The sequence below is a fragment of the Myotis daubentonii genome, chromosome 9, assembly GCF_963259705.1.
Source record: "Myotis daubentonii chromosome 9, mMyoDau2.1, whole genome shotgun sequence".
Classification (NCBI taxonomy): Eukaryota; Metazoa; Chordata; class Mammalia; order Chiroptera; family Vespertilionidae; genus Myotis; species Myotis daubentonii.
This window is the reverse complement of record NC_081848.1, coordinates 43,781,818-43,800,191: the sequence shown is the minus strand read 5'-3', so window position 1 is coordinate 43,800,191 and position 18,374 is coordinate 43,781,818. Positions and strand designations below refer to the sequence as shown.

At 40.8% G+C, this 18,374-nt stretch overlaps 1 protein-coding gene across 12 annotated transcripts in view; it reads right to left on the bottom strand.

The window, feature by feature from the left end:
* The window catches only part of STIM1 (stromal interaction molecule 1), a 228,975-nt gene that overhangs the window by 85,014 nt on the left and 125,587 nt on the right, over nt 1-18,374 (bottom strand). For 11 of the 12 annotated variants that reach the window (XR_009454416.1, XR_009454417.1, XM_059708612.1 and 8 more), the window contains exon 2: nt 9,640-9,770. The exons of the other annotated variant lie outside the window; for it this stretch is intronic. Coding sequence is in view for 9 of the 11 variants with exons in the window: in XM_059708612.1 (XP_059564595.1) it covers nt 9,640-9,770 (131 nt within the window). In the remaining 2 variants the exon portion in view is untranslated. The remainder of the gene's footprint in view (nt 1-9,639; nt 9,771-18,374) is intronic. 12 annotated transcript variants of the gene reach the window in all.

The following is an 18,374-nucleotide window of genomic DNA, read 5'->3' as shown; positions in this document are numbered from 1 at the left end:
GGTACTTCAGATTTGGAAGCACCTCTACATATCTGGCAAAGTTAAGAATGGGAAAAATGGGGATAGAAATCAACATGGTTTTCAAAGTGTTTTCTGTAGAGCCCTAGGAATTCTTATGGCTTGGACTACAGAAAGGCAAGTGGGAGGTGACCAATGTAGTGACAATTTTTTTAATCCTCTTTATTGAGATATAATTCACATACCAATTCTGTGTACAACTCAAGTGTTTTTAGCATATTCACAAAGGTGTGCCACCACCACCAGTTAATGTTTTCATTGGCCTAATGAAGATCTGAATTGCAAAAAACAAAAAAATAGATAACTATGAGCTAATTCAGTCTCAGTTTCCTTATCGGTTATATGGAAAAATTAATACCTACCCCATGGATTTTTTGTAAAGACTACTAGAGAGGGTGTATGCAAAAGCCCCCAGCATAGGCCTAGCATGTGGTAGCAGTGGTAGGAGGAGAAGGAGTAATACTACTACCATGAACTAAGCCACAGGCTGGGCACTCTCTACACAGGATTTCACTTCATCTTCACTATAATACTTCAAGGTAGAGATTATTGTTCCCATTTGACAGTGAGGAAACAAAAGCTTACAGAGCTTTAGAAACTTTCCAAGGCCATATTAGTTAAAATTGGTGAAAGGACACCTAAAACCCTCATCTTTCTTGCTCCAAAGCCTGTGCATACTTTTGCTCAGTCGGCCTTTCAGCATTCTCAGTGTCTTCCTTTTTTCTTTTCTTCATTTATGCTCCTCTAGTATGTGTTTTTCTCTAGGACTTTCCTTAATTATCTTAACACCTTTTGTACCACTCACGAGCTTTCTCGTGTCTCACGCGCCATCTGTTAAGGACCGCTCACGAGTTTTCTTGTTTTTCACGCGCCATCTGTTATGGACCTTAGATGTCAACACACTGTCTTGTCCACATCGAATGAAGTGATCTCATTGGTGGAAACCGTGCAGGTCAATCTACGAAAAACTATATAATTGCACGAACCCATAAAGCAGGGGTCCTCAAACGTTTTAAACAGGGGGCCAGTTCACTGTCCCTCAGACCGTTGGAGGGCCAGACTATAGTTAAAAAAAAAACTATGAACAAATTCCTATGTACACTGCACATATCTTATTTTGAAATAAAAAAACAAAACGGGAACAAATACAATATTTGTATTTGCATGTGGCCCACGGGCCGTAAAGCATTGCAGTTACATTGTATTTTGGTCATTCAAATAGTCTTCGTCTTCAAGTTCCTGGCGCTTTTAGAAATGCCCTCTCTCAGAAAAAGGAAGGAAACCAACGAAACTGATATACTTCCTTTCGTGTTGCTCCATTCTAAGGAAAACGATGAAATGGACAAAAAAAGTAGTGCTGTACCTTATAAACTGTGGACTTTTCAATTCATTTAGAGTGTACAACGTCCTCAATCCACAAGCAAAAATGAAGTATAAACAGTTTCTGCTATCGGTGGCAAGAAACTGGATAATAGATGACAATAATGAAGGCTCTCCAGAACCAGAGACAAATCTGTCCAGCCCTTCCCCTGGGGGTGCAAGGAGAGCACCTCGTAAAGATCCACCCAAAAGGCTGTCAGGTGATATGAAGCAGCATGAACCTACATGTATTCCAGAGAGTGGAAAGAAAAAATTTCCTACGAGAGTCTGCAGTTTGTGCCGCCCATGGAAAAAGAAGCGAATCTAGATACTTATGTAAATTTTGTTTGGTCCCTCTTCATAGAGGAAAATGTTTTACGCAGTACCATACATTAAAAAAGTACTAGGAACTTTAATTGTTTAATTGTTTTTGTAAATAAAAATGTTATAATTATTGAAAAACAACACCTAAAGTGCATTATGATCTGTAGTTATGATGATTTAAATAATGTGCAGTTTGCCCAAAAATGTGCGGTCCCTGGCGTATGTCTTAGAGATTTCTATGCGGTACGAAATGTGTTAAATACAGTGACTGTACGTCCATCCAGGTTCTGTATGTGATTCATAGCATAGAGTAGGGGGATAGGAAAGAGGATCACAGGGGAGATCAATCATGCACATCATACACTAACATGTCTGGAGCCCAGACTGTAGCAACTCTTAGAAAAAGCCCACCAATGACTCAGCTACGAACCTTGCCAGGAACTCACAAGCCCAAAGCACCGTGTTCCCCATAGCACTGACCAGCCAACCGTACTCTTGTTCTGCTGCAAGGAAACAATTTAAGCGACACACTGAAATAAGACAGAATCTTTGCTTTAAAATTCAAAAGATTAACTCATTTTTTTTTACATCTAAGGCCCTACACCAAGCACACAGTGGGAGAAACAGTGATGAATAAGCTCTTGGAGGCACCTGCTATCTAGTAGGACACACAAAATGCACCCAACTAATTACAATACAGAGCAGAGCAATATGCCGAATGAGAGATTCATGCCAAGTACTCTGGAACATGAGAGAGGAAGGGTCATTTCCCACTATAGGGAAACAAACAAGATTTCTTGGAGGAAACAAGATTTAATCTCGGCCAAAAATACTCAACCAGGAGCAATTCTATCCCCCAGGGTAATTAACAGTTGGCAATAGAGACATTTTGGTTGTTATAACTAAGGGATTGTGGTAAGATAGAGATATGTTACTGACATCACATGTGTAGTAGGATGCTGCTAAACATCCTATAATGCACAGGAAGTTCCCCACAACAAAGAATTATCTGGCCCAAAATGTCAATAATGCTGAGGCTGAGAAACCATAATCTAGGCTTTGGTGGACAAGTGGAATTTTTACAGGCAAAAATGGGAGGCAGTGAGATGGCATGAGGAATTATTTTGAGCAAAGGCACAGTGATGGGACATGAAGAGCATGTTTGAGATGGCTATGACAAAGAGGAAAGGAATGCAGTGTAATGTGAACGAGTCAGGTGAGCAAAAGTCAGATTGTGGGAGCACTAAAGGGCAGGTTAGAGCAGTAGTTGCCAACATTTCGGACCTCATAGACCACCAGTGGTCTGCAGACCACCAGTTGGCGACTGAAGGGTTAGAGTTTAGATTAATTTAGTAAGCAAAGGTAAGCCACTTATCCTATCTAATAATAGACAAACAGGGTAATTGACCATACCTTCACTACGCCTCCCATTGGCTACTCAGCGCGGTATGCAAATTAACCGCCAACAAAGATGGCGATTAATTTGAATATGTAGGCATGAAGCGGTTGAGCGAAGACTGAAGGCAGCTCCAGCCCAGAGCAGCAGCGAAGATGGAGCAGCGAAGATGGAAGGCGGCTCCGGCCTGGAGCAGCAGCAAAGACTGAAGGCGGCTCCGGCCGGAGTGAAGGCCTGGGTCCCGGGTGCTGGAGGAAAACCAGTGCTGGCAGCCAGGGGAAGGAAAAGCTTTGCACGAATCTCTTCGTGCAACAGGCCTCTAGTAGTTTCATAATCTCTAAAATAGAGTTAGTGGCACCTAATTTAGAGTGGTTACAGATTAAAGGAAACTGTATAAGCAATCAGCTGGCACAAGGCTTGGCACATGGTAGGGATGCTCCTATTCTAACACATTCCTTTTGCAAGGTAGAAATAATTATCAGAGTTGTGCATTTTTTAGTAATTCAAGTATTAGTGCAAAAAGACAAACTTATAGGAAACACAATATAATCAAAATTAGGGCACAAAGCAAGACATTCTAATTAAGAGCTAAATTAAGTGATATAGACTGTGTGCTACAAAAGTTAGTACTGAGATGAGAAAGGTCAACGTAGGTGGAAAAGTTAGGGAAGGTTCATGAAAAGTGAGGCTGGAGCATTCCAGAGGATTCCTAAGACTGATACAGACAGGGCCAGAGGAAGGAAGGAGGGATATGAGAAATTAATTCCAAGTAAGGAGAACTACTGAGCAAAGAAAGGGGACTGGGAGTGACTATGAGACAAGAGCCAGACCAAGTGGTAGGAGGTATATCTAGAACAGGATTTTTAATCTTTTTCATCTCATGGCACACACAAACTAATTACTAAAATCCTGCGGCACACCAAAAAATATATTTTTTGCCCTTCTATATATATTTTATTTCAGAGAGGAATGGAGATGGGAAGGGAGAGGGAGAGAGAGATAGAAATATCAATGATGAGAGAATCATTGATCAGCTGCCTCCTGCACGCCCCACACTGGGGATCAAGCTTGCAATCCAGGCATGTGAATTGAACTGTGATGTCCTGGTTCATAGGTCCATGCTCAACCACTGAGCCACATAGGCCAGGCATTTGTGCATAGGCTTTAGCATGAACATACATTTTCATTTATCTACAGGGCAAATACCGAGAAGTAGAATTGCTGGGCCATGTAGTAAGTTATGTTTAACTTTATAAGAAACTATAAGCAAGAGTTCCAGTGGTTTTTCCTCCTTTGCTAGTACTTAGTATTTGCCATTTTTAATTCAGTCACTCTATTAGGTGTGTAGTATTATCTCATTGTGGTTTTAATTTGCACTACCTTAATGACTAATAATATTGAGCATCTTTTCACATGCTTATTTGCCATCCTATAATTTCTTTGATGAAGTGTCTATTCAAAAATTTTCCTATTTTCTATGAAGTTGCTTGTTTTCTTTTGTTGAGTCTTTAGAGTTCTTTGTTTGAGCTGGGAACTTTCCTTTTTATTTTATTACTTTTTGTTGTTGTTGTTAATCCTCATCCAAGGATATTTTCCCAATGATTTTTAGAGAGAGTGGAAGGGAAGGGGAAAGACAGAGAGAGAGAAACATTGATGTGAGAGAGACACATCGATTGGTTGCCTCCCGCATGCACCTGACCAGGGCCAGGGCTAGGGATCTAGCCTGCAACCAAGGTACATGCCCTTGACTAGAATCGAACCCGGGGTCCTTCAGTTTGAGGGCTGATGCTCTATCCACTGAACCAAACTGGCTAGGGCGAGCTGAGAACTTTAACAGCACTTTTCTCACTTAATCCTGACAACAATCTTGCAAGGATAAGAATCATTAACCACCATTTTACAATGAGAAAATAAAAGTAGAAGTCATTAAACTACTATAATCTGATTACAGTTCTGCATAATTTCCAAGTTTACTCATTACTTAGTTACTTGTGACACATAGACAACTAGAATGCAAGCTCTATAAAAGTAAAGATCTTGTCAGTTTTTTTCACTGTAGAATCCACAGCTCCCACAAATAATGCCTGACACATAATGGGGTATTCAATCAGAATTTGTTTAATGATGAATAAATGCCCTTAATTTTTCATGTAGATTCCAGAAAAGAAAATAACACTGCTCACAGAGTCTGGTCTAGTTAAGAGGTCAGTGGTTTAAGGCAGGCCCTTGTCTGTGCACCTCAGACTGTCACGACAACCTGATAGTACCATCCCACTGCAGCAAATCCTTTGCCTCTGGGCAGTGTCCTCACCAGAGCTCTGAATAGAACATAGGTCATTAATTCTCACACTGCTAGGCTGGTAGCGCTCCTGCCAGCTTGGCAAGAAGGGGACCATCACCAATAGTGGCATCTTGCTCATCTGAAGGGCTCACAATCTACAGCTTCTGCTATCTAGGACAGAAGCAAGCAAATGTGGCACTTGAGCAGCCAAACTAACTTCCCCATAAACAAAATATATTTTATTTTCTATAAAATGCCTGCGAGTCTCAGTTTACCATAAGTCTAAGTTCACAGCTCACAGCAAAGCAGAAACAGCAATTAAAAATGAATGAACCAAAGAAGAGGCAAGAAAACAAAAGAAGACACAACCATACATTTGGAATATAGGCACTGGGGTAAATAGCATAAGAGGCCCTGAAGACATGCTTGAATTATCCAAAGAAAGTTAACACTCTGCTGACAATAATCTGTGATAAGAAAGACTTACTTCAGCCCTGGCCAGTTTGGTTCAGTGGACAGAGCATTGGCCTGCGGACTGACGGGTTCCAGGTTCGATTCAGTAAGGGGCACATACCTCAGTTGCAGGTTCCTCCCCAGCCTGGGCCCTGGTCGGGGCTTGTGCAGGAAGCAACCAATTGATGTGTTTCTCTCACAACAATATTTCTCTCTGTCTTTCCCTCTCTCTTCCCCTCTTTCTAAAAATCAACGGGAAAATATCCTCGGGTGAGGAAAAGGAAGGAAGGAAGGAAGGAAGGAAAGGAGGGAGGGAGGGAGGGAGGGAGGGAGGGAGGGAGGGAGGAAGGAAAGAGTAAAGGCAATGCTTAAAAATAAAATTTTTAAAAAAGAAAGACTTAACTCCAAAAATGACCAAAATTTTAAAAGATGTAGTACTGAGGTTATAGTTCAAAATACCTGAAAACTTACTGATGTAAGGCTAAATAAATGAGGCCTTAATAGAGGATTCCTTCCGATTTCTACTAAGGGCCTTAAGAAATCAGCAGTGCTTTTACTAGTAAATGGGTCATAAAAATCTCAGGTTCTTGATATCCAATACAACCAGGGATTCCTCTCTGATGCCTCGATGTCTATTATCTAATAGTCTAAGCCCTGAGCTGTCCACACAACTTTCTAGTTAGATGATGAACTCTGAGGTTCTCTCATATATGATCAGACTAATTTAAGCACACATTTTGCTAACATTACTTTCGCCTTCAAAGACAGTAGCTTGTGACTGATCCTGAAAACTCCCACTAGCAGGTTACTCTAACCACCAGAGGCCTGAGGCTGCAGCAAGAACATCTGAAGCCAAGGCAGGCAGAAACTATGCTGAAAAAGAGCAGCTCGCCACTGGCTCAGAGCAGGATGACAGCTTTTGTGTTATTTTAGAACAATTTGTGCTGATGAGCTTTTTGCTGTGGTAACATTTCTCTAAAAAGAACATTTTCTTCCTCCTCTCATTTTACAAAGCCATTCAGTAGAAAGTGGAAAATGAAGGAAGGCTAATGACAAGGATATCCAGGAATTGGTGAAGCTTGGGCCATATCAACTTAACTGTTGTGCCATCTGTCTCCCAGTCCCATGGCCAGGCCCTTGGAGGGAGATCAGGACACCCCCAGGCCTCATTCATCACCAGAAATATGACTCTATTTCCAGCATAGAGAATACTGGATCCTGTGAGGACCAGTAACACTTTGAGATGTGACCAAAAGTTTAGATACTTTCATCATGGTTGTTGTCCTTGCTCAAGAACCTACAATTGCCAGGTTCAAGAAGCACACATAGCTCAGTCTAGTTGCCTGGGCCCGCTTTCTTTTTCAGATTTTTGTCCTGCAGTTTTCTACCACAGTCACTCTGTCTAACTAAACCTACCTCCACATTCTCTGCTCACACTCATTCCCTATAACTCAGGCTGCCCCACCCTTTCCACTCTATCCAAAATCTACTTTTCCTCCAGGAAGTCTATTTTTTCCCCCTCTTACCAGTGGTTCTCAACCTTCTGGCCCTTTAAATGCAGTTCCCCATGTTGTGACCCAAACGTAAAATTATTTTCGTTGCTACTTCATAACTGTTAATGTTGCTACTGTTATGAATCGTAATGTAAATATCTGACATGCAGGATGGTCTTAGGCGACCCCTGTGAAAGAGTCGTTTGACCGCCAAAGGGGTCACGACCCACAGGTTGAGAACCGCTGCCTTAGACATTACCTAGTTCAACCTAATACAAGGATCCCCTCTGCTGACCAATTAGTGGAGTGCTATATTCTACTTGCCCATCTTCAATGACAGGAAGTTAACTACCTACCTACCTAGTTACCTACCTACCAAAGAAGCCCTTTCCATGATGAGATAGTACTATTAGGCAATTCTTTATTCCAGAAGAATATGCCTATATTTTACTTTTCCTACATTGGTCCTGGCTCTGCCCTTAGAATAAGAGAAACAATTCAGCAGTACTTAACAGCATGAGCTTTGAAATCCGATCTGTGCTCATGTTCAGTATGTACTTGAACAAAATGCTTAACTTTTCCAAGGCTCCAGTCCTTAATAACAATATCAGCTTTATAAGGCTGATAAGAAAGTTAAAAGAATAACTATGGCTCTGGCTGGTTTGGCTCTGTGGTTTGGATGTAGGCCCATGGACCAAAGGGTCCAGGGTTTGATTCCCAGTCAAGGGCATGTACCTTGGATGCAGGTTCAATCCCAGGCAAACAATTGATGTCTCTCTCAGGTTGATATTTCTCTCTCTCTTCCCCTCTCCTCCCCCCCTCCCATTTTCTCTCTAAAAAAAAAAAAGAAGAAGAAGAAAAAGAGCCCTGACCGGTTTGGCTTAGGACTGAAGGGTCCCAGGTTCAATTCCGGTCAAGAGCATGTACCTTGGTTTTGGGCACATCCCCAGTAGGAGGTGTGCAGGAGGCAGCTGATCGATGTTTCTCTCTCATCGATGTTTCTATCTCTCTATCCCTTTCCCTTCCTCTCTGTAAAAATCAATAAAAATATATTTTTTTTTAAAAAAAGAAGAAAAATCAATGGAAAAGATATCCTCGGGTGAGGGTTAAAATAAAAAAGAAGAACTATGCAAAAAGCTTAACACTGTGCCTCACATAGTATAAGAATTTAATAAATCATAGCTAGTGTTGTGGTTTTCATTGTTATCATCATTGTTATGTAAGTCTATTCCTCCATTTCTTATGTATTTGAAAACAGAAATTGTATTACCCAAGTTTTTTCTTTTCCAGGCTAAATTTTCTTCACTAGACTGTAAATTATGTGAGGACAGATGTGTCTGCCCCACTTACTGCCACATCCCCATGTCCAGAACTGTGGCTGGCGCATATATAATAGACACTTTTTAATATTGAATGGTCTCCATTTCATAGTTTCTGTGCTCTTCATCAGCCACGTCATGCTTCTCTATATAGGTTCTCACTGTTACAAATGCCTTTGATGAGGTGAGATCCAAAACTGAACTCAAAACTTGAAGGTCAGCTAAGCAGCAGAGAGAGGAGACTAAGAATTCCTCCCTCATGATATACACCATATCACTATTAAAGATTTGGCAAACTTGGCAGCTTCACCAAACTGCTGGTTCATGTTGAGCTTGAAATTAATTGAAACCTTTAAATCTTTTCACACATGATGACTTCGTTTTCTGGCCTCTCTGGAATTGGAACTGTAGTAATGCCAAAATGTGAAACAATAACATAGTTTTTTCCATTTAGAGATTCTTCTTGCTTTTACTATCTGGACCACTCAACTAGCTCCCAGCAACTGCAGCCTGGAATTAAGAATGATCTTTTTAGGACCATTTGTTTGTTCTTCCCAAATAGAGTATAAGCTCCTAGAGGGCAAGATCTGTCTCGCCTTCTCTCCCACTTGCCAACTCAGGGCTGAGCACAGAGTAAGAACAGATTGATGCCCTCTGTCTACAGCAGGATTGCAAGAAGATTCAGGGGGACTATAAAGAACAACCTTGGGGCTCTCTCTCCCTCTCAAATAGCACAGCTCAGTCAGTGTTGTGCTTCTAGCTGGTAGGTGAGTGGGAGCCAGTCCAGGCAGAGATGCAGACATAAGGCCTGCACTCTGAACAGCTGGCTCCTGAAGGGCTGCTCTGCTGAGAATCACTTCCCCTGATAGGGATGAGTTTCTAGAGAACAAGCCAGTATCAAAGCCATCTCTCCACAGGGAACAGTCTGTCTAGAGAGCTTTCAGGGACTGTTCACAAAGGAAGAGAAGAGAGCAACAGCAGGGTGAGAGGGCTCACCTCATCACTTTCTTCCACATCCACATCACCATTGGCATCATCATCCATCAGCTTGTGGATGCTGCGGACTGCATCAAAGCTGAGCTTCTCATCCTCACTGTGACACAGGGGCTTGTCAATCCGGCAAAACTCTGTACAGGAAAAGCAAGAGATAACATTACTGGGGCTGCCACCCAACCTCCATTACCCACCTGTCTCTGTCCTTAGCTTCTAGCACCTGACTCCTCATGTAGCCACTTAATCAGCTATTTATACAGAGAGAAAAGTGCTTCATCTAGCTTTAACTGCCTCCCCAAGGATGTGATGAGCTCCCCCATTTAAGGACAATGCTTTACCATCCTTATAGTCCTTTTGCAGGGAAGTCAAGCATGGACTAGGAATACACTAGGATCTAGGACTGTGATGGCGAACCTTTTGAGCTTGGCATGTCAGCATTTTGAAAAACCCTAACTTAACTCTGGTGCCGTGTCACATATAGAAATTTTTTGATATTTGCAACCATAGTAAAACAAAGATTTATAGTTTTGATATTTATTTTATATACTTAAATGCCATTTAACAAAGAAAAATCAACCAAAAAAATGAGTTTGCATGTCACCTCTGACACGCGTGTCATAGAGTCGCCATCACTGATCTAGGACATGAATAGGTAACTCAGAAAAAGAAAATAATATAAATGAGAGAAAATACAAATAGGTGAACATAGAGAAAAGTTTAGCCTCACTAGTAATCAAAGAAATACATATTCAAATATTTTTATTCACTCAATAAACAAATGTAAATTAATACAATCTTTCTAGAAACAGGAAAGCACCGATTCATTCCAATGCTAAAATAATATGTAGTTTCCTTTTTGTTCACTTTGTCACTACTGGGACATATAATGGCTACCTGGAAAACCCTTCACATCATAGGCCTTCCCACAGTTACATTCAGCAAGTATCTATCAGATATCTAACGTCCAAAGCTTATCTGATTTGAAAGTTTGGGAAGTCTGAGATGCAGCTTCCTCTGTCCACCATCACCCACAGTCAGTCCTGCAGAAGTAAAACCAGAACAACAGCCTAGGCCACCCTAGTTCTTTTATGACATCTAATCATCTCTAGCCTGACCTACAGTATACAGCAGAAAGAATTTGGAAACTAGTCTTAGCTCCACAATGTGGCTCTAGGGTGGTGGCTTCCTTTCTCCAGGCCTCAAGTTCATTATTTAAAAAAGACATATTTTAATTACAGTTTCTAGTATTTCTTCCAATTCCCAGATTCTAAAATTCCTTTTTCCTTTGACCCTGACCTTGATTACTACTTTCTAGGCAAAATATTCTTCTGACACCTCCAAAGAAGTTAGAAGAAAGACCCTACCTTCCCAGATAATAGAAGATGCTATTAAGAGAGCAAGCAAAGACAGGGTAAAGAAGCTACTGCTTCCAAGCCTTCTAGAAGGCACTGATCTAATACCTGAACACTCTAATCCATTTAACCATTTACTTGTCTGCTGGTCAGACAGTGACAAAACAGGCCATCTCCCTACCACTTGCTAGTTGTTCAAATCCTTTTAAAATCATTGGTAGCACACCTGAATCACACTGACTTGACAGATTTCTGACCCAATCGTTCATTAGTCTGCATCCACATCCACACACAGGTTTATCCTAAGTAAAGCACAACTTCTATTCTTTTTTTAAATACAAAAACTTTTAAATGTCCCAGATGTGATTTAATAAAAATATATTGAATACTGAAGTTCATAGATGTTAACTGATATGTCCAAAGTCAAAGGCAACTGAAGAGCCACAGAAAGAACCCATCTACTGATTCCCAGGCCAGCACTTCACCTAATTGCCTTTATGCCAAAGTGACCAGATAGCTTTAGGTTTCTTTCATCTTCTGGAAGCCACAAATGGTAATACTGGTGAGAAGTAGTATACTGAAGAAATGGCTTAATAAAAGAAAAAAGATAAATAGTATGCATACAAAATAGTATGCATACAAATAGTATGCATTCAAAAAAGTAAGATAAATAGTATGCATACAGTAGTATGCATACATGGAAAATAGTATCCATGTAACCATATGTTCTTCTACATTTGTCCTGCCAATTTGGAGTAAGGAGTAGAGGGTGGGCGGAAGGAGTAGTGGGTACTAATGGGAAGAGTAGAATGTAGCCAAAGATTAAGGCATTGTTTTTCACTTTCTCACCAACAAGAGCTCTTGGCATGATTTTTTCATTTATGGACTCCTATCCTACCCTTTCAAAACAATTGCAATAAAGCAATAAGTAATGACTAGTTCATAGATAAAGTACACAGCACTAAGATTAGCACAACCAATATAACACTTTCACTCCCTTATTCCTGTTTCTGTATTACTGAAAGACACATATAATTGCCCATCAGAGTCTTTTGATCAGCATAGGATATGTCCATTTAAACAGCATTTATTGAGTGCTCTTCATATGTCAGTCTCTGTAATGGGGTATAAAGATATGAATTAGATCTCACCTTTGCTCTCCAGGAGCTAAAAGTGAGGGAGATAGGCGATTAAAACACTATGTGCTAAGTGCCATAAAAGAATCAAGGTTACTCTAGAGGTCAGGAAACTTTTTCTGTAAAAGGCCAGTCAAAAAACAATTTAGGATTTAGGGGCCATATAGTTTCTGTTGCAACTACTTAGCCCTATCATTGAGCACTAAAGCAGCAATTGACAAAACAGAAGTAAATTAACTTAGCTGTGTTCCAACAAAACATTATTTACAAAAACAGGCTGTGGGCTGGATTTGACCCCTCGTTCATAGTTTGCTAACCCTTATTCTATAAAATCATTGGTAGCACACCTGAACCACACTGACTTGACAAATTTCTGACCCAATTTTTCATTAGCCTGAATCCACATCCACACACAGGTTTATCCTAAGTAAAGCACAACTTATTTTTTTTAATTAATATTTTTTAAACATATATTTTTATTGATTTCAGAGAGGAAGGAAGAGGGAGAGAGAGCTAGAAATATCAATGATGAGAGAGAACCATTGATCGGCTGCCTCCTGCACGCCCCCCACTGGGGATCGAGCCCGCGACCCAGGCATGTGCCCTTGACTGAAACTGAACCTGGGACCCTTCAGTCCACAAGCCGACGCTCTATCCACTGAGCCAAACCAGCTAGGGCGTAAAGCACAACTTCTAATAGGCTTTTTAAAATAATGGAAATCGTTTACCAAGCTCAAGGGCCTGCATGTCTCCAGGCTAGGTACCTGGAGTCAGCCAGCCCCTTTCCCAAAAGCCTATATACAACAAGTCCAAGAAGTTTATACTTCAAACAACAGGCTCTGGTTTGTAACCTGATCAAACGGACAGGTGACCTTTACTGCTGGAATCATCGGGCATAGAGAAGGATTAAAGGGATTGAAGATAAGAGAGTATAAAATCTTGATATCCCATATGGCTGTAGAATCCTGTCCAGAAGAAAGCATGATTCAGCCAAAATTCACAAGTAACTCCAACCAAGGATTTCCTAGGCTGTCTCTCTTTCCTGAGACCTTTTCTATTTTCTTTTATACATTCCAATCTGGCAAGTTTTCCAGAGCCATCTGGAAATGCCTTAGAAGATCCACCAATTTAACAACACATTATTATGGCAATGGAGCCCTAGACTTGGGAGTCAGAACACATATGTCAAAATCCCAGCTTCATCAGTTACAACCATATTATATTGGACAAGTTTTTTAAATTCTCTGAGCCTCCAATATCTCATTTGCAAAATGAGGATAATTATTTCTGTCCCATAAGGTTTTTTGTGAGAATTAAGACCACATTTGATAAAACACCTACCAGAAGGCCCTGCACAGTGTGGCTCAGTTGCTTGAGCATTGGTACCATGCATCAAAAGATTGCTGGTTCAATTCCCAGTCAAGACACCTGCCCAGATTGCCGGCTCAATCCTCAATTCACGACTCTCTCTCTCTCTCTCTCTCTCTCTCTCTCTCTCTCTCTCTCTCTCTCTCCTCCCTCCCTCCCTCCTTCTCTCTCTAAAATCAACAAAAACATATTTTTTAAAAAAGCGATAATATTATTTAAAAAATAAAAACACCTAGCCCTAGCCAGTTTGGCTCAGTGGATAGAGGGTCGGCACGTGGACCAGAAGGGTCCTGGGTTAAATTCTGGCCAAGGGCACAAACCTGAGTTGCAGGTTCCTCCCTGACCCTGGTCAGGGCTCATGCAGGAGGCAACCAATGTGTTTCTCTCACATAGATATTTCTCTCGGTCTTTCCCTCTCTCTTCCACTCTTTAAAAATCAATGGAAAAAATATCCTCGGGTGAGGATTAAAAAATAAAGAAATAAAGAAATACACCTAGCTGAGGGCCTGCATAAAGCTGACATTCAATACATTTGTAGTTTCCTTCTTTCTACCAAGAGCAACAGATAAACCATTTCCATCTTCAGCCATTTTCCTTGTGAGATCATAAAGAATCAAATACAGGAAGTACAGTCCAATTAAATTGATCAGTCATATGTTCTAGTGAGATAGCAAGTAACTCTGACTCCCACAACATTTATATGTCTACCATGGGTAACATTTATCACAGTCTGTTGCAGTTGCCTATTTAATTTGTTTTCCCCATCAGACTATGATTTTTTTAAGAGCTTCGGACCATGTCTCAAGTAGTAAACAAAAAACAGTTTTGCTATATGCTCAGTAAATGTCTTTTGAATAAATAACTAAATACCAATTCTACAATTATATGTAGGATTTTCTAGGCAAAAAAGAGAAGAATTCTAAGTAGAGAGAATAGCACAGAACCAGGTTTTGTAATTTTGGGGGTGGTTAAAATTTTTAAAACCCAAAACTCTTTGATATGTACCATATTAGAAATTAAAACACAAATTCTAATATTTAGCAATTAATTCATTTTAAAACAATAACTCTCCTATGTGTTAATATAAATACATTTTTTAAAATAATTGTTTTCTGGAAAGAAATCATGAGAAGGGTGGAACTGTTTTATATTTTTGCAAATCTCTTTAATGCCTGGCTTACTAGAAGACAGCTGCAGTCTTATTATATCTGTTTCCTCATTCAATGTGTTGTTTTGATTGAAGATCAAAACATAGATATGCAGTAAGAAGAGGCAAGAGTATTTTAATAACCTTTCATATAATTGTGAACATTCTTCCCTGCTACTACACCAAAATTCGACAAGTAGATTTATTAAAGATTTGTTGCAGTACAAAATCTGAAACTATATGGATGAACTTTTTGTACTCCATGACATTAAAATCCATTGGCCTATCTTGCACTTTTAACAGATCTTTTTATCCATGTGTGATTTTGTAACACAATGCACTGGTCATTTAGAAACTACTGATTCAAGCCTTGGCCAGTTGGCTCAGTTGGTTGGAGCATCATTCCTGTACACCAAAAAGAAAAAAGGCTGTCGGTTCAATTCCCAATAAGGGCACATACCTAGGATGCAGGGGCACATACAGGAGGCAGACAATCAATTTTTCTTTCTCTCTCACCCGCCTTTTCTCATTGTCTAAAATCTAAAAACATATCCTAGGGTGAGGAGAGGAGGGAACTACTGATTCAATGAGTTAGGCAGAGCTCATTTGACACATTCATTTATATATTATCAAAATAATCACAAATATTAATATCACCACTGATTTAATCTGAAACGCTTAAAATCTGGGGAAGCTGTCAAATTCACAGTGGCAATTTTTTTTAAAATAAAAGCTGAAATTTTAGCATTGGCAACAAATATTACCAGTGATTTTCATTAAAGTAACAGACTCACTTCCTTCATTTTCAAGAAAATGTTTGCCAAATACGTAAGTCTGAGTAATTATAGTTTTCTGTGTTATACTTTATTTTTGCTAATCCTCACCATGGATATTTTTCCATTGATTTTTTTTTTTTTTTAAGAGAGAGTGGAAGGGAGAGAAATATCAATGTGAGAGAGACACATTGAGTGGCTGCCTCCTGCACGAGCCCTTGACAGGGATCGAACCTGGAACCCTTCAATCCACAGGCCGACACTCTATCCACTGAGCCAAACTGGCTAGGGCTGTCTGTGTTATACTTTAAAGTAAAAATAGTATTCCCTGAAAAAAAAGGAGGTAGTTCAGTTTGCAACTCAATCACACAAATGCTTTTCCTTGAAATAAACATCAAACTTCTACACACAGCAGAATATGCATAACTTCCTGTTTCATCACACAGAATACTAAAGAGACATATTCATAAGACAATAAAATTAATAAATTTTTACTTCTTTATTAAAAACATTTTTAAAAAACTGAGAGTACCGTGAAGATGAGGAATACAATAACTAGCGCAGTTTTGTGCCACTGCTTTGATTCCTGTTAAGGTGCCAGCAGTGTTACCAACTAATTGCTTTTGCACCATCATTGCAAATGTACACAGTGAAAAAAGCAAATAGCATCTGAGCATATTATTAAAATGGATTTGACTTTCTGGACCCTTGCCAAGATCTTAGTGACTCCCATGGTTTGTAGACCACGTAACCACTCGCAGGCAAAACCACAAAGTCCTTTTCCTCATGTCCAAATCTCTTCTTTCTCCAAGCAGAGTTAATCATTTACTGTTGGAAGGTCCAAAGTACTTTGTACATACTCTTGTATTAATTCTCATGCCCACCCAGAAAACAGCAAGGACTAAGTTTGATTCACACTATGCCCCAGGACCTAGTATGGCACCACCAACATCTGCCCTGTCAAGCATAAAATTGGTAAATACTGGCTGAATGAGTTGAATGAATGAATGCACAAAAGTGCCGGGAGCCGGTCCATCCTTGCTGTTTCAAGGGACCTGGCATATATGGCATACGGTTCTTAATATGTTTGCTCACCTTCTTGGCCCTGTGTTTTAACCAAGGTCACCTCTCCGAGAAAGGTTGAATCCCCAGGTAGGGATTTTCCCCTGAAGTTAGGGAGGGAATAAAACCCCTCAACTAAGTGCCAGGCGGGTAATTAATCCCTTTAACTACGAACAATCATGCTTAAACTACATAATCTTTTCTCCCTGGAATGGAGATAAGAAACGCCCTAACCTTTGTAATAGAGATTGATAGGATTGAATCAACTGGTATAAATACAGTTGTAACAAGACAGAAACACTCAGAACTCAGAACTCAGAACTCAGAACTCAGAACTTAGAACAGAATCAAGAAGACAGAACTCAGAACAAGACAGCAAGAGACAGAACTCAGACAGGGCTTGGAAGACAGGACCAAGAGAGACAGAGCCTAGGCACAGAACCTACACGGAGCCTAGAGACAGAAGAACTTCGCTGGAGAGAGCATGCCGGAGGATCCTGGACAGGGACTGGCCTCGGAGCCTGGAGGCGGAGCCTGGCGAGAGAGCATGGCAGGGATCCTGGACTGAACCTGACTGCGGAGATTGGCAAGAGAACCTGACCAGGACCTGGCCACTGAACCTGACTGGAGAACCTGAGCAGAACCTCTCTGGAGATCCTAACCAGAACTTCGCTAGAGATCCTGACCTGACTCTGACAAGAGAACCCGGCTATGATGATCAACTGAACTCAGTCTTCGTGTCATTCCTTCTTCGCCGACTCCGTCCACGCCTTTGGGGACCCCTGGACCCGCTGGGGCTGGACCACGGCACAAAAGAAGGAATTAATAACCAAACATATCTCCCCAAAGTCAAGAGAATCCTTTTTTTAAATATATATATATTTTATTGATTTCAGAGAGGAAAGGAGAAGAAGAGAGAGACAGAAACATCAATGACGAGAGAGAATCATTGATTGGCTGCTTCCTGCACACCCCCTACTGGGGATCAAATTGCAACCCAGGCATGTGCCCTTGACCAGAGTCAAACCTGGGAACCTGCAGTAGGCTGACACTCTATCCACTGAGCCAAAGCAGCTAGGGCAGCAAGAGAATTCTTGAATACAACCCAATTCCCACCACTAATATCCACCATCCACCTAATAATGCCTCTTCTCTCCCTGTCACTTTCATTTCCTATCACTAAATAGTAACTCATCCCCCAGAGAATACATGGCCTGCAGGCATGCAAAGCAAAGCAGAGCCACTCCAGTTGATCCTGACAATTGATTGTCTGATGTGAGACGTAAGCCCAAAGGGAAAGAAGTGAGAAACAGCAGTCAGGGAAGACAGTACAGGTTAGGGTAGAGAAGGGCACTGGTCAGACTATTCCTTAGTGCTTGACTGGAACCTGGGGAATCTGGAAATTGCTAAATTTTACCAACAGGGGCCTCATCTGTGAGAATAATTTCTCCCTTTTCACCACCTCACCCCCCAGCCAGCCCAGGCAAGCTCTGCAGTGACTATTAACGGGATCAGAATCCCCACCTTACCCTGGGAAAGGTCAGCAGGAATGCTAGATATAGATAGTGCTAGTGCACATCAGCTGAAACTGTCCAAGTCATCTTACTTAAAGCCCTTCAGAAGCTTCTCATTCTTAAGATAAAGTTCAATTACAATTTTGAAAAGTGTTATATATGAAAAAGGTAGAGTGCCTATAAGGCGCAGCATGATTGGCCACCTGTCGCCTTTGGTGTCATGTCCAGCAACTCCTTCAGTTTCCAGTTATTTCCTTTCCTCCTTTGCACACAGCACAGTGGTTCTCAACTCTGGCTGCATATTACACTCACCCAAAGAGCTCTTAAGTTGCTGATGCCCAGACCCCATCCCAGATCAATTCAATCAGTATCTCTATAAATGGGAC